The following is a 14741-nucleotide window of genomic DNA, read 5'->3' as shown; positions in this document are numbered from 1 at the left end:
CCTGTCCCACTGGATGTCGCACGGGATGTCCCTGTCCCCACACGTGTCCGTGTGACGATGTCTGCCGGCGGTGCCGGTGTCGGGAGCGCTGTCCCGTCTCCGCTCCGGGGACTCGAGGCCTGGCCGCGCTTTTTCTTCTCTCGGTTGTTTTGAGGGCGTTTCCCCTCCCTCTCCGCGGAGCCGTTTCTCCAGACACCTGTACCCCGGTGTGATAAAGCGCCCTGCGGCCCGCGCCGCGCTCTCCGCCTCCTGCTTTGGGGCAAAAGCGGCCGGAATTGGGACAGGCGGGACAGGCCCCGCCCCCCCCGCGCGGGGCTGCCCCTCCGCCCGCCTGTCCGCGCCGGGGCCGCGGGCGGGCGGGGCGGGCGCAGGCGCGCTTGGGGCAGCCCCGCGCAGTGAGGCCCCGCGAGGCCCTGGGGCGGAGCCGCCGCCGCCGCCGCCGATGGGCTCCGGGACGCGCAGCCCCGGCCGGGAGCGGGACCGGGATCGGGACAGGGAACGAGATCGGGACAGGGATCGGGACAGGGAACGGGAGCGGGACAGGGATCGGGAGCGGGACAGGGATCGGGAGTGGGACAGGGATCGCGAGCACTCCGGGAGCCGCGGGAGGCGTCGCCGCAGCCGAAGCAGGAGCCGCAGCCGGAGCCGGGGGCGCCGCCGGGAGCCGAGCTCAGGGTGAGCGGGGACCGGGCCCGGAGCGGCCGCGCCGCGTCTGGAGGGGAGCGAGACCGGGACCGGGAGCGGGGGGAGCCGGGGCTCGGTGTGCCGGGGGAGCCGGGGCCCGGGAGGCCCGAAGCGGCCTCGGTGCCGCCGGGCTCGGGCAGGGCCGGGCAGCGGGACCGGGGCCGGGGGGTCCCCAGCGCCGCCCGTGACGCCGGCCCGGGGTGGGTCCGGTACCGCGCGCTGTGCCGGCGCTGCCGCTGCCCCGTGCCAGGCCTCGCAGTGCCCTCCTTCCCCTGACACCCGGCTGTGCCGCTGCAGCTCCGACTCCGGCGGCGAGAGGCAGAAATGGAAGAAGAAGAAGAAAAGCAGCAGCAGCCGGGACCGGGACCGGGACCGGCCCCATAAGGAGCGGAGGAAGCAGCGCTCGCGGTCCCGGGGCCGTTCGTCCAGCTCCAGCCCCGAGCGCCGCCGAGGACGGGAGCGGAGCCGGGAGCGGAGCCGGGAGCGCCGCAGGAGGAGGGATGGATCCAAGTCCTCCGTGTCCTCCGTCAGCTCCCCGTCCCCGTCCCGGCCCCGCGGCCGCGAGGAGCCGGGACAGACCCTGAGCCTGCAGGAGCGGCTGCGGCTCCGGGAGGAGAAGAAGAAACAGGCGGCGCTGCTGAAGGCGCTGGAGACGCCCGAGGAGAAGCGGGCAAGGAGGTTGGCCAAGAAGGAGGCCAAGGAGAGGAAGAAGCGGGAGAAGATGGGCTGGGGGGAGGAGTACATGGGATACACCAACACCGACAACCCCTTCGGGGACAACAACCTGCTGGGCACCTTCATCTGGAGCAAGGTGAGCTCTGCCCTGTCCCTGTCACTGAGTGGAACAGGGCAGAGGGAGTGGGGGGTCACAGGGAACTGTGGCTGAGGTGGGATCTGTAGCCAAGGAGTTGGGCTGAGGAGGTGGGACAGGAGTAGGAGTAGGAGCTGCAGCTGAGTGCTGGGCATTTACTGGAGCAGGGACATGGAGATGGTAACAGGGATGGAGCAGTTCTTCTGTGAGGAATGACTGAGACTTGGGGCTGTTGAACCTGGAGAAGGGAAGGCTCTGGGGAGACCTTGGAGCCCCTTCCAGTGCCTAAAGGGGCTCCAGGAGACCTGGAGAGGGACTTTGGACAAGGGCCTGGAGGAATAGGACAAGAGGGAATGGCTTCCCAGTGCCAGAGGGCAGAGTTAGGTGGGGTCTCACCACCTCACCCTGTGAGGGTGAGGTGGTGAGACCCTGGCACAGATTTCCCAGCGCAGCTGTGGCTGCCCTGTCTCTGGAAGTGTCCAAGGCCAGGTTCGACGGGACTTGGAACAACCTGAGATAGCGGAAGGTGTCCCTGCCCATGGCAGGGGGTGGAACAAGATGAACTTTAAGGTCCCTTCCAACCCAAACCATCCATGACTCTATGATACAGCTGTGCTGGCACTCTCCTTGCCAGGCTGGGTGGGCTCCTGGGCTGAGCCTGGGTTTGCTGAGGGGCTTCAGGAACAGAATTTGAGGGATTTGGGGACCTTTGATAGGATCAGAGCTCACAGGAGCAGCAGAAGCAGGTGGATGCGGTGGCATTTGCTGGCCAGTGAGGGGCTGTGGAGGTCCTTGGGTTTCACATCTTCCCTTGGCCACTCTGTTTCAGGCACTGGAAAAGAAAGGGATCAGCCACCTGGATGAGAAGGACCTGAAGGAGAGGAACAAGCGAATCCAGGAGGACAATCGTCTGGAGCTGCAGAAGGTGGGGTAGGATGTCCCTCCATCCCTCTGTCTGGTGGACAGCCCTGGGGACAACCCAGTTCTCCTCATTACTCACCAGGAAGCCCCTTTGTTCTCTTCCCTGGGGGTGTCCATAGGCTGTAGGATTTGGAGTGGGGTGCACAGCACCCAGGCTATTCCAGCCTGAGAAATCTCTTGCCTTGGGGATGAGCCGAGCTCAGGAGGTGCTGAGGAGGACAGTGCCAGGTCACTTCACTGGGGCACTCTGTGGTCCCTCACAGGGCTGGCATTGAGCCCCAGGCAGCCTGGTCCCACTGGCTCTGGGCTCTCCAGGAGCTGAGGCAGCCCCGGGACAGGCCGTGCCCTCAGAGGTGCCCGTGTGGTGCCCCATCCACAGTGGCCTCACAGCCCCCTCTCCCCGGGCAGGTGAAGCAGCTGCGCCTGGAGCGGGAGCGGGAAAAGGCCATGCGGGAGCAGGAGCTGGAGATGCTGCAAAGGGAGAAGGAGGCAGAGCACTTCAAAACCTGGGAGGAGCAGGAGGACAACTTCCACCTGCAGCAGGCCAAGCTGCGGTAGGTGTGCGGCTGCTCGGGGCCGGGCCTGGCAGGGAGCAGAGGGTGGCACTGCTCAGTGTCACTCACTCTGTCCCTCTCCCAGGTCTAAGATCCGGATTCGGGATGGGAGGGCGAAACCCATCGACCTTCTGGCCAAGTACATCAGTGCTGAGGACGACGACCTGGCCGTGGAGATGCACGAGCCCTACACCTTCCTGAACGGCCTCACCGTGTCCGACATGGAGGACCTGGTGGAGGACATCCAGGTGCCAGCCCTGCTGCTCCTCTGCCGGGGCTTCCTCCCCAGCTCTGCCTCCCTGCCCAGACGTTGGGGCAGGTGCCTGATGTCTGGCTTGTCTCCTGCCTGCAGGTTTACATGGAGCTGGAGCAAGGGAAGAACGTGGACTTCTGGAGGGACATGACCATCATCACGGAGGATGAGATAGCCAAGCTCCGCAAGCTGGAGGCCTCTGGGAAAGGGGGCCCAGGTGAGCAGTGTGGGTGTCAGGGGCAGTGTGAGTGGGGGGTGACACAGGGTGTAGGGTCTGTGGCACATGCTTGGGCTCAGAGGGGCTCTCTGGGACCTGCTGGAGGAAGGCTGTGGGTCTGGCAGCTGTCCCTGGCTGGGATCCAGCATCCTGCTGTCAGGAGGGCCGGGATGAGGGTCAGTGAGTGCCCACAGACTGACCAGCTGCCCTCACCTGTCCAGGGGAGCGCCGGGACGGTGTCAACGCCTCGGTGAGCTCGGATGTGCAGTCGGTGTTCAAGGGCAAGACGTACAACCAGCTGCAGGCACTGTACCAGGGCATCGAGAGCAAGATCCGAGCAGGAGGGCCCAACCTGGACATCGGCTACTGGGAGAGCCTCCTGCAGCAGCTGAAGGCTTACATGGCTCGGGCCAGGTGAGGGCAGGGGCTGGGGGTGGCACAGACCCCACCATGGGCAGAGCTGGGCAGGTACAAACCCAGTTGTTGGTGTGGGGTTATACCTTTTCCAAGATAAGCTGGTTCCCAGGAGGGGAGCAGGGCTGGACACCTTCTCTGGTGATGATGTTCACAGTGAGGTCTCCAAGAGGGAACCGAACTGGGGGCTATTCAGCCCAAAACCATCCAAGCCCAGCAGGTTCCTGCCTGCTGTGATGGGTGTCACAGCTCTGGGCTGTGGGCATGAGGGGGTTCTGCTGGGTGGGACCCGATGGCTCCTCTCCTCTCACAGGCTGCGGGAGCGGCACCAGGACGTGCTGCGGCAGAAGCTCTACAAGCTGAAGCAGGAGCAGGGTGTGGAGAGTGAACCGCTCTTCCCCATCATCAAGAGGGAGCCAGTCTCCCCCAGTGACAGGTGAGCAGCCCTTTCCTTGGAGCACAGCCCTCCAGGCCTCTCCTGTGGGACACCCTGCATAGAAAGGCAGCCTTGTGCTCCCACCCTTCCCCAGGCAGGGCTCGGGTGAGCTGAGAACGAGGGTACCATCCCCGTCCCAGTTCTCTCTTCTCCCTTCCGTGCAGGCTGGATCCCGAGGAGAGCCTCGAGGCACAGCCAGGGCCGTCCTCGGAGCCGGAGGCGGAGCAGGACACGGAGGCCAAGGGCGAGGCGGAAGGGGAGGCCGTGCTGATGGAGGAGGATCTGATCCAGCAGAGCCTGGACGATTACGATGCGGGCAAGTACAGCCCCCGCCTGCTGGGCCCCAACGAGCTGCCCTTCGACGCCCACGTGCTGGAGGCCGAGGAGGACACGCACCGGCTGCTGCTCCTGCGCCAGCAGCTCCAGGTGACAGGTGAGCCCCAGGGAAACCTGCCCGGTGTGGAGGGTGTGCAGGGCTTCGGGCTGCAGGGCTGGAGGGGACACTGCCCTCAGGAAAGGGTGAGCTGGATCTGGAGATGGCACCCAGAGCTGGCCTGGTGGAGGGGTTCCCCCCAGAGCAAAGAGTGCTGTGGGCTGGGCAGGAACAAGGGGATGGGGCTCTGGCTGCTGGTGTTCCCTGTGGGGACCTGCCTCAGTGCCACCAGGGCATTTGGGTGCAGACGGGTGGGAGGAGTGTTTTGGATGAGTTTTCCAGCACAACTCAGTCCGGTACCCTCTGGGAGTCCCCAGTGCATCCCCGTTTCCAGCTCTGCATCCCTTGCCCAGCACCTGCTGCTCCCTCCTGCCTTGTGCCCAGTGACCCATGGCACTGCAGGATCCCACCTTCACCTCTCCTCCCCCACAGGTGATGCCTCGGAGAGCACCGACGACATCTTCTTCCGCAAGGCCAAGGAGGGCATGGGCGCGGACGAGGCCCAGTTCAGCGTGGAGATGCCGCTCACGGGCAAGGCCTATCTCTGGGCTGACAAGTACCGGCCGCGCAAGCCCCGCTTCTTCAACCGCGTCCACACGGGCTTCGAGTGGAACAAGTACAACCAGACCCACTACGACTTCGACAACCCGCCCCCCAAGATCGTGCAGGGCTACAAGTTCAACATCTTCTACCCCGACCTCATCGACAAGCGCTCGACGCCCGAGTACTTCCTGGAGGCCTGCCAGGACAACAAGGACTTCGCCATCCTGCGCTTCCACGCGGGGCCGCCCTACGAGGACATCGCCTTCAAGATCGTCAACCGGGAGTGGGAGTATTCCCACCGCCACGGCTTCCGCTGCCAGTTCGCCAACGGCATCTTCCAGCTCTGGTTCCACTTCAAGCGTTACCGGTACCGGCGGTGAGGGGCTGCTGAGCACCCCCTGGACTCCTGCCAGGGGTCTCGTCCCCTGGCACAGACACTGTCCCCTGGATGTCCCCAGGGCCTGGCCCAGCACAGGGCATATTCCTGCAGCTTTTCCCTGTCCTTGCCTTTATGCTGAGGGACCCTGAGACTTTGTTATAAATAAAATAGGGGTTGTTTTAGCTGTGGGATCCTGAGCATGGGTACCACCACTGCTTCTGCATGGCAGCACCAGCCAGTACCGTACTGGGCTGGCACTGGGAGCTCTCCTAGGGGCTGGGTAGTGTTTGAGGTGGGGGTGTCCTCAGCCCTGTGTCGCTGGGGTCTGTTGCTCCCTCCCCACATGCTGTCAGCCCTGTGTGCTCCCCTTGCCCGCTCCAGCCCCTTCCCAGCCCCACACTTCCCCTTACTAGTGTCAGACCAGTCCAGCTGATGGTCCCCAGCTGGAGCTGCAGGGCCCTTGGCTTCACCAGCACAGCACTGCCCCATGTCCTGCTCCACAGACCTCCCGGGGCCCTCCCCCCGGCCTCATCCCTGGCACGTCCTCCCCTGGGATTTGACTTCCCCAGCCTGGGAATGCCGCCACATCCCTCAGCCCTGGCTGTGGCATGGGAAGCTTCAGTGGCTGCCAGGCGCCTGCTCCAGCGGGGCGGAGGAGAGGGTGCTGGCTGGGATATCTCCTTACAGGGGAAAATCCGGATTCCATGGCCTGCAGTCCCTCCCACATCGTGCCTGTGAGGTTCTCACTGCCGTAGGCAAGAGGCAGCTGCGCTCCCCAGACCCCCATCGCTGAGCTGGGGGTCCCTGAGGGCCCCAAGTGATGCTCAGCCAGGTTTTGGGCATCTTGAGGGGCGTTTCAGGGCTGAGCTGGGACTCTCTGGTGTTGGTCCCTCCAGGTGCTGGCCATGAGGCACAGCCACGAGTGTCTGGGATGACCCCATCCCCAGGATCACCCAAACAGTGTTGGTGTGTGAGTAATGCCCAGGGACACAGGAAACTGCCATCCTGACAGTGAACTGTCACAGCAAGGCTGTTTCTTCCCTGCATCCACTGCCCCCAGTACAGCCCCATGGCACAGGGACTTGGGGGGCTGCCCCAATCCCCCAGCACTGGGGCAGAGCCAACCCTGCTGTGTAGGGGCCTCCAGGCCCCAGTGGCTGCCCCACAGCTCAGGAGGGTCACCCTGTCCTGCTCTCTGCTCAGGAGGCTCCCACGCCTGCCCCGGCTGCCCACGCGTGTGGGGCTCAGCCTGGGGGTGGGGAGCACCCCAACTGCCTTGGCCCTGCACGTGGGTGCCCCCTCCCCATCCTGTGGGATGTCCCCGGGGCCGGCAGCTGCACCGGACGCATCCCCTGCCCTCTCCTTCCTGTGAGTTATTTCCAGCCACTGCCTGCACAGGGGTGTTCCAGGGCTCAGCACAGGAAGCGAGTGAAGGCCCAGCCAGGGATGGCCTTGGAGGAAATGGGAAAAGAAAAGCCAAACCCCAACGTTTGGTTGGTGGTTTGGTGCCCTCTCTGCTCAGCTGCCTGGCAGAGCCACCCTGCCCACAGCCTTTGTCCCTCCTGGGCATACACACACACTGGGGTAGGGGAACTTCCCCCCAAAACATCCCACTGTGTCCCCAGCCTGAACATGGTCCACGTTCTCTCCCAGGCACTGCCTTTCCCTGTGCCTTTGACTCCAGGCCCTGGATGGAGCCTCTGACTGGGCACAGGAGCCCCTGGAGCTGCTGTGGCTGCCGGGCACACGCTGGATCAGGGGCTGGATCCGGCTGAAGCCCCTCTGATGCCTTTTCCCTGCCCTGACAGCTCTCAGTGCTCGTGTCTGCATCTCCCCTCCATTTCGTGGGGAGCTGCTGTGGTTTGGCCCAGCCCTGAGCTGGGTTTGGGGGGTACAGCAGCTCGGCCGGGGGTGGCACTTGGTGGAGCCGCCCCCCCGTGCCCACATCCCTGTGAGCGCAGCTGCTCCCGGGCACACCCCGACACACCCTGGCCCGGCCCGGGCACGGCAGCGGCTGCTGAACCGTGCGGGTTTCGTTCCTGCCCCCAGCACACGATCCTCGCCGCGACCCAGTTCTGCGGGCTGGCCCTGCCCTCTGCCCGGGCTTTCGCAGTGTCAGTCCTTGCTCCAAGCCAAGGCACGGCGGGATGATGCGGGTCTGCAGCCCCGCAGTGCCGAGCCAGCGGCAGGAAAATCTCCTGCCCGGCCACCAGCGCCCCGGCCTCGTTGGCCTTGGCGGGATGCTGCGCTCGGGATGTCCCCGCGTCCCCCGCGGGCTCAGGCGCTCCCAGCGCTCCGGAGCTGATGGAGCCGCCGGGGCCGGAGCCGGGCTCTGCCCTCCCGGCGGAGCACGAGGAGCAGCAGCGGAGACTGTCGCGTCCTGGGACCGCGGGAGGGGACAGTCCTGCGGACGTGCCACTCCGGCTGGCCGCGACTTTGGACAGCGCAGCGACACCTCGAGCTGGGAGAACCTCCGGGGTGCGAACCCTCCCCGGGCTGCGGGGGCACCCAGGGACGCTGCGGAGACTCCGACCATCCGACACCCCCTTCCCGGATCCCGGGGCCGCTCTGCGGGGCTCGGTGGGGACCCTCCTCTCTGTGGGACGGCACGGCCGGATCCCCCCCCCCGCCCGGACAGGGACCCACTCGGGTAAACAAGTGAGTAACGGGGCGGGTCCGGCCCAGACTCGGACCAGCCGCGGGTGCTGCGGCCGCCGCCCGGGGGTCTTTGGGCACCGTCACGGGGGGGCTGCGCCAGGGGAAGCCGCGGGGGCGATGGGGCCGGGGCGCGACCCCCGCCCGGAGGGAGCCCCGTCCTGAGCGGGGAGGGGGCGGAGAGGGACGGGGCCGGTTCCGGGGGGAGCGGCGAGCCCGGCCCTTCCCCCGCCCCCCCCGCGGGGCTGAGCCGAGTCGAGCTGAGCCGAGCCGGGTGGATCCCTCCGACAGCGAGGTAGGGCCCGGGTCTGCGCGGGGAGGGGAGCGCTGGAGAGGGGCGAGGGATGCGGGGGTGGGGAGGCTGAGGAGAACAAAGAGTCCAGAAGTCAGGGATGGACGGACAGAGAGACTGGGATGGATGGACAGAGACCGGGATGGGTGGACAGACCGCAGGGCTTGGACGGACGGACGGAGGGGCTGTGCGGGGCCCGTGGGGCTGTGCGGGGCTTTCGGTTCTCTCGGGACTCTCCGGACACTCGCGTTCGGGTCATCCGCCCAGTTCACACACAGACCCGAGGATCGGGTGCGTTTCGGGGAAAGGGAAGTGGAGACCCCACGGGGGGAACGGAGACGTGGTGTCCCCTGCTGTCTGTCTGTCCCCGGGGCCGGGGGTCTGCGGCGGGCACGTCCCGGGCTTCCCCTCGGCACCAGGATTTGCTTTGTGGGCTCCCCTGTCGCGATGGGTCCCCCACGGCCGCCCCCGCCCGACCTCATGTCGGGGAAGAGCCGGGAAAGAGTCAGGAAAGGACCGGGAAAGAGCCGGGAAAGGAAAGGGCTATTTCGGGCGGCCGGGGTGGGCAGCCCAGCGGCCTTGACACCCTCGAGATGCCGCGATGCTGCGGGCGGGGGCAGCCGCGGAAGGGGGCCCTGGCACCGGCACCCCCAGGGCTGCCAAGCAGCTCCTGCACCCAAGGGCACCCAGGGTGAACCCCCAGCCACCCCTGCCCGGCTCCGGGGCCCTGGAGGTTGGGATGGGGATGGTGCCAGTTGTCTCCAAGCCCGGAGGTTCGGGACCTCTGCCCTGGGCCACAGCAGGGACAGGCGAGGACAGACACCGTGCCTGGCAGGAACCACCCTGTGTGTCACTGCTTCCCAGGAATGTCCTCTGTCCTGAGTGTCCCGGGGATGTCCCTGCTCCAGGCCAGGCCAGGGCAGCTCCCCCAGCAGCAGGTCCCTGTGATGGCTGTGGGTCCAAGGAGGGACACTGGGGCCCTGCCAGGTCCCCATTCCCGTGGTGTGGCCATGGCCCTTCCTGTCCCAGCTGATGACCTGGAGCTGATCTTCTGCCCCCAGAGCCCCAGCCTGGGGGGTGGGTGGCAGTGAGACCGTGTCCATCCCTTGCAACCATGGGACCACCTGCACCAGGGACTGAGGCAGAAGGGATCCTAAAGGGAAAGTCCTTGTCCTGGAGAGGTCCAAACAGAGAGGAGAGACTGGCCACACAAGGGAAAAATGCAAATGTCCTGCAGCACCTTCTGCAGGGCTGCCCTGAGGCCAAGCACCAAGTCCAGTAGCAAAGCCCAAGCTGAGGGTGCACATGGGGTGTGTGGGGAGTCACTGCTGCCTGGTTTGGGGGCCTCTCTGCAGGTGTCTGTGCCCCACTGCCCAGCAAACTCCCCTCCCAGCTCCCCACCCTGGCCTGATCCTGCAAGCCCCGTGCCCAGTCCTGTCCGAGGAAGCCTGGGGAAGGAATGGGCTGGGGCAGGAGCAGATAAGGAGCAGCCTCCTGCTCCCCAACAGCCTCTTGCCTTTCCCTCGGATGTGGCCAGGGCAGGAAGCAGTGCCCAGCGGAGGCAGGGCAGCCATGGTGCAGCTGCAGCAGAACATCAACCCTCGGCCTCAGGCGGTGCCAGGAACCCCATTAGTGCCTGCCCCAGCCCCCCCTCCCTTGCTCCTGCCAGCGTCTCACAGCTCCAGCAGCACATTTCGGGTACAGCTCCTCTCCACTGGGATTTTACCCCAGCACCCCTTGCAAAACCCTTGCTCCCATGGGATCTCTCTGGAAGGGTTTTGCCATGTCCAGAATCCCAAACCCAAGTGCTGCCCATGATGGGGGGAGAAGGTGAGAGGGGACTCCCCCCGCCTCTGCATGATCCCTTTCCCGGAGATGCCGCTGGTTTTTACTCTGGCACTGCAGGGGCTCCCTCTCTCCCGGCCCTGCGGCTGTTAAGTGGCCCCTCGTTAATATTTGATTCCCTCTAAGTGCAGTCGGTGCCCGGCTGAGGCAGTTCTGAGCAGGGGGGCCCAGCTGCTCAGCCCCCAAGCCCACCCCAGGGTCCCCCCCACCCTTGGGGTCCCTGACCTGGCTGCACTGGGCGGTGGGTGAGGGTCTGAGTTGTGATTGCCACGGGGCAGAAGGGGGATGAAGGACAGGGAGGAGCTGTGGGTGATGGTTGGTTTGGAGCTTCTGGGCCCTGTGGTGCCTTGCCCAGCCATGGTGCCACCCCAGGGAGACCCCCCCGCTGGACACTGTGGGGAAGGGTCAGATCCTACCACAGGGAGCCAGTGGGCAGCCAAGAGCATCCCGTGGCTCTGAGTCTCTGGGGGCTCTCAGGGGCAGCAGGGAAGCATCGACCCACGAGCTCCTGACCCTCAGGGAGCAGAGGGTGTGCTCTGGGGCAGGGGGGACACGCTCGGGGACAATACCCCAAGCGAACCCCAAGAGCGTGAGCAGGCACATGGCAAGGGACAGCAGGAGTGGGACTGCCATGCCAGGCACCCACATGGCATCGCTGTTGGGCAGGGGGGAATTTGTCACCTCCCAGAGGACATGGGAAAGGCTGGTGACTCCTCAGGGATCTGGAATGTCACGCTGAGGCCTGACCGTGATCTGGAGGGCCCCGACACTTCTGGAGCCACCATGGACGGCCCTCAGGGACCAGCGAGAACAAACAGCAGCAAGTTTTGGCTCTTGGCTCATGGAAAAAGCCAGGCCTATCCTTGCAGTGAATCACTGCTGTGATCTGCCAGCCCCCTGCACCGGGATGGGGCAGGGATGGGGACGAGCCCCCGCTGCCACCCTGAGCCCCTTCCCCGCTCCCCAGGGCTGCAGCACCCACAGCACAGCTGGTGATGGGTGCACAGGTGGGGCTGGGTGGGTGCCAGCACCCTCAGCCCCACGTCCCGCCTGGGTGAGGCCCCAGAGGAAGATGTTGCAATGCCTGGCCCCGTCCCAGCCCCCGGGCTGTGGGATCGGCGCGTGCCTCGGGCGTGTGCGGTGGCTCCCAGCCCTGCGGCCACCCTCCAGGGGGGCTGGGGAGGGGGGGTGGTGAGGGGTGTCCGGCTGTGGGACACGGTGCAGGGATCACCCGGGACATGGGGACACGGAGCAGGGTGGGTGATGGACCAAACGCCTGGTTTGGCACCGATGGGGGCCAGCTCGAGGTTTGACCTGGGAACGGTGGACAGGTGGCAAGTGCCACCCTACACAAGGGGAGGCAAGGTTGCCAGGATCCCAGAACTGGAGGGCTCTGCAGTGGGGGCTTTGCGGGGGCGGATGGTTGGGATACAGCTGGGCATCCCACTGGGGCCACTGGGCTGAGGACTGTGCCAGCCCGGGAGCGGGATGGGGCAGGTGGGGTGACAAGAACATCCACAGCCTGGAGAAATGGGTCCCAGGAGGAGAGGAGGGGTCTGCTCCCTGCAAGGGATTGTGTCCCCAGGGTGTCCGGTCCCCACAGTTGCCACATCTCTGCTCTGTCCCACATCATCCCATTTGCAGCCTGGACTAATTAGTAGTGGAAGCCTGTGCAGGGCCAGGAGTCGGACTCAATGATCCTTGTGGGTCCATTCCAACTCAGGACATTCCATGATTCTGATTCCTGGCTGCCAGATGCTTCCCGGCCCCGGGTCACTGCCCAGTGAGGCAGAGTGGCACTGACCGGGCTGCCCATGGCCACAGTCCCTGTGCTCTCTGTCACCATCCCAGTGACAAACCCTCGGCTCCCAGTGCGGGGGGTCCAGGGGAGCAGTGCAGGGATGTCACCCACACTGGCTGTGGCTTGGCCACAGTGCCAGGGTTGCAGCACACAGCTCCAGACATGGATGTCCCAACCTGTGCCTCAGCTTCCCCCACACACTACGGGGATGAGGCTTCTCCCCACTGAGCCAAGAGTACAGTACAGGGACGGGGGAGTATCAGATCATGCCCCAGGGCAGCCACCCTGTGCCTGCATCCTTGAGAACAGGTTCCTGCACTGTGACAGAGGGCAAACGTCCCAGGGGTGTCAGGCTGTGTTCCCCGGGAGTAGGAGTGAGCCAAGCTGCCTGTGTCGGGCCGTATTGGGATCCAGCCTCGTGGCTGCAGCTCCACGTGGCTCGTGGCCCAGGACGGTTAATCCCGGCAGCTGCAGGGCTGGGCCCTCAGCACCCACCCCGGCTGCACCCGGAGCCAGCACAAGCCGGGGTCCCAGTGTCCCCCTCCATGGGCTGGGTTTCTGGCAGGGCATCCCCCTCCATGGCCCTGGGGGACCCCACATCTGCAGGCTCAGGGTGGGTGATGGGGAACAGCCCTAAACCCCCTCACTTCTCCCCGCAGGGCAAGGCGGGCTCAGTGCTGGCAGTGGGGGTCACAGGCCATGGAGCCGAGCCAGGAGGGTGCCTGAAGCTGCCAGAAGGAGCGTGAGGGGGTGGGGGATATGGAGCCCCCCAACAGCAGCGTGGCTGGGCCGGCACACTCGTGCTTCGGGGTGTTCAACGCCAGCGACGGCCGCGCCAACGCGCGGAACAGCATCGCCTCGCCCTGGTTCTCCACGGCCTTCGGCCTCATCGGCCTCTGCTCCAACCTCTTCGCCCTCTGCGTCCTGCTCAGCTCCTCCCGCAAGCTCTCCAGCCACGCCCGCTCCTCCTTCCTCGTCTTCCTCTGCGGGCTGGTGGTCACGGACTTCATGGGGCTGCTGGTGACAGCCTCGGTCATCATCCCCTACCACTTCATCAAGTTCCCCTGGGCCGAGGTGGACCCCGACTGCCACCTCTGCAACTTCCTCGGCTTCTCCATGGTGTTCTTCGGGCAGTGCCCGCTGCTGCTGGGGGCCACCATGGCCGGGGAGCGGTTCCTGGGCATCAACCGCCCCTTCTCCCGCTCCACCAGCATCTCCAAGCGCCGTGCCTGGGCCATGGTGGGGCTGGTGTGGGGCTTCTCCTGCCTGCTGGGGCTGCTGCCGGTGCTGGGGCTGGGCCGGTACACACTGCAGTTCCCCGGCTCCTGGTGCTTCCTCACCCTCCTGCCCGACACCGGCGACATCATCTTCTGCCTGCTCTTCGCTCTGCTGGGCATCCTGTCGGTGCTGCTCTCCTTCGTCCTCAACACCATCAGTGTGGTCACGCTCTGCCGCGTCTACCACGACCGCGAGTCGGTGCAGCGGCGCCGCGACAGCGAGGTGGAGATGATGGTGCAGCTCGTGGGCATCATGATCATCGCAACCATCTGCTGGATGCCCCTCCTGGTGAGGCCCCTGACCGGATGCCCCCCCATCACCGCTCCTCCATGTCCCCCCTGGGTCTTGGTGTCCCCCCAGCTCCTCCTTGTGGGGCCCCAGCCTTGGTGTGTCCCCCCCTCCACCCTCCTCCATGTCCCTCCTGGATCTTGGGGTGTCCCCCTGCTCTTCCCAGTGAGGTCCAAGGTCTCAGGGTGTCCCCGTCACGTTCCTGCTGGTGAGGCCCTAGGTCTGGGGGTGTCCCCTTGGTGAGGCCCCCCTGGGTCTCAGTGTCCCCCTGTGCCACCTCTCTGCACTCCAGGTTGGCCCTTGGGTTATGGGCTCTGAGGCTCAGCATTGCCTGCAGGCAGAGCAGGTGCTCCCCAGTGCCCAAACCAGCCTGGGACCTCCCTCCAAGGGGCTCAGTGCCTGGACCCTCATCATTTCCCCCACGCAGCTCACAGACCCCCCCAGTGACGCTTTGCCCCTTTCCCTCCCCCAGATCTTCATCGTGCAGACGGCGCTGCAGCGCCTGCCCGGCGGGCGGGCAGAGGAGCTGCCCACGGACACGCAGGAGATGCTGCTGATCTACATCCGCATGGTCACCTGGAACCAGATCCTGGACCCCTGGGTGTACATCCTGTTCCGGCGGGCGGTGCTGCACCGCGTGTACCCCCGGCTGCGCCCCCGGCCCTCCATCGTGTCCCTCACCCCCTCCCTGCGCCGCAAGCTCACCGCCGGCTCCGTCCTGCAGTAGCGCCCCCGGGATGGGGGGACACGGCCGAGCCCCCATCCCGTCCCCTCCGTGCGTCCCCATCACCTGCATCCAGGGGCTCTCCCTGCCCCCCCCGAGCCCTGGCAGGGGGCACAGGGCCGCTCCCCCCTCCCCGTCCCCAATAAAGCACAGCTCGTGCAGCTCTCGGTGCTCGCTGGGGGTGAACACCCGAGGGGGGACCCTGGGAGGGGG

General features: G+C 66.0%; 2 protein-coding genes across 4 annotated transcripts; both read left to right on the top strand.

The window, feature by feature from the left end:
- The first annotated feature begins 416 nt into the window (after positions 1 to 416).
- On the top strand, positions 417 to 5827 carry CACTIN (cactin, spliceosome C complex subunit). 2 transcript variants are annotated; one of them, XM_064637677.1, is made up of 10 exons: positions 417 to 675; positions 982 to 1495; positions 2325 to 2420; positions 2825 to 2970; positions 3056 to 3218; positions 3323 to 3440; positions 3662 to 3854; positions 4168 to 4290; positions 4455 to 4723; positions 5156 to 5827. In XM_064637677.1, the coding sequence occupies exons 1-10, from the start codon at positions 443 to 445 to the stop codon at positions 5644 to 5646; spliced, it is 2346 nt and encodes a 781-aa protein (XP_064493747.1). In that variant the 5' UTR covers positions 417 to 442; the 3' UTR covers positions 5647 to 5827. The 2 variants fall into 2 exon arrangements, with proteins under 2 accessions (XP_064493747.1, XP_064493746.1); XM_064637676.1 differs by having other exon boundaries at positions 4431 to 4723.
- A 1905-nt stretch (positions 5828 to 7732) lies between these two features.
- TBXA2R (thromboxane A2 receptor) lies at positions 7733 to 14701 on the top strand. Of its 2 annotated transcripts, none has more exons than XM_064637687.1 (3): positions 7733 to 8303; positions 12898 to 13804; positions 14277 to 14701. In XM_064637687.1, exons 2-3 carry the CDS (start codon positions 12998 to 13000, stop codon positions 14529 to 14531), a joined length of 1062 nt encoding a protein of 353 aa, XP_064493757.1. In that variant the 5' UTR covers positions 7733 to 8303; positions 12898 to 12997; the 3' UTR covers positions 14532 to 14701. The 2 variants fall into 2 exon arrangements, with proteins under 2 accessions (XP_064493757.1, XP_064493756.1); XM_064637686.1 differs by lacking the exon at positions 7733 to 8303 and adding an exon at positions 8316 to 8595.
- The last annotated feature ends 40 nt before the right edge of the window (positions 14702 to 14741 follow it).

This window comes from Pseudopipra pipra, chromosome 27, assembly GCF_036250125.1.
Source record: "Pseudopipra pipra isolate bDixPip1 chromosome 27, bDixPip1.hap1, whole genome shotgun sequence".
Classification (NCBI taxonomy): domain Eukaryota; kingdom Metazoa; phylum Chordata; class Aves; order Passeriformes; family Pipridae; genus Pseudopipra; species Pseudopipra pipra.
This window is presented reverse-complemented; position numbering and strand designations above follow the sequence as displayed.

Coding starts and splice junctions, on each gene's coding strand:
- CACTIN (XM_064637676.1), top strand. CDS start 443: ATGGGCTCCGGGACGCGCAGCCCCGGCCGGGAGCGGGACCGGGATCGG. Junction 2,421..2,824: donor ATCGTCTGGAGCTGCAGAAG/GTGGGGTAGGAT, acceptor CTCCCCGGGCAG/GTGAAGCAGCTGCGCCTGGA. Junction 2,971..3,055: donor CTGCAGCAGGCCAAGCTGCG/GTAGGTGTGCGG, acceptor TCCCTCTCCCAG/GTCTAAGATCCGGATTCGGG.
- TBXA2R (XM_064637687.1), top strand. CDS start 12,998: ATGGAGCCCCCCAACAGCAGCGTGGCTGGGCCGGCACACTCGTGCTTC. Junction 13,805..14,276: donor TCTGCTGGATGCCCCTCCTG/GTGAGGCCCCTG, acceptor TCCCTCCCCCAG/ATCTTCATCGTGCAGACGGC.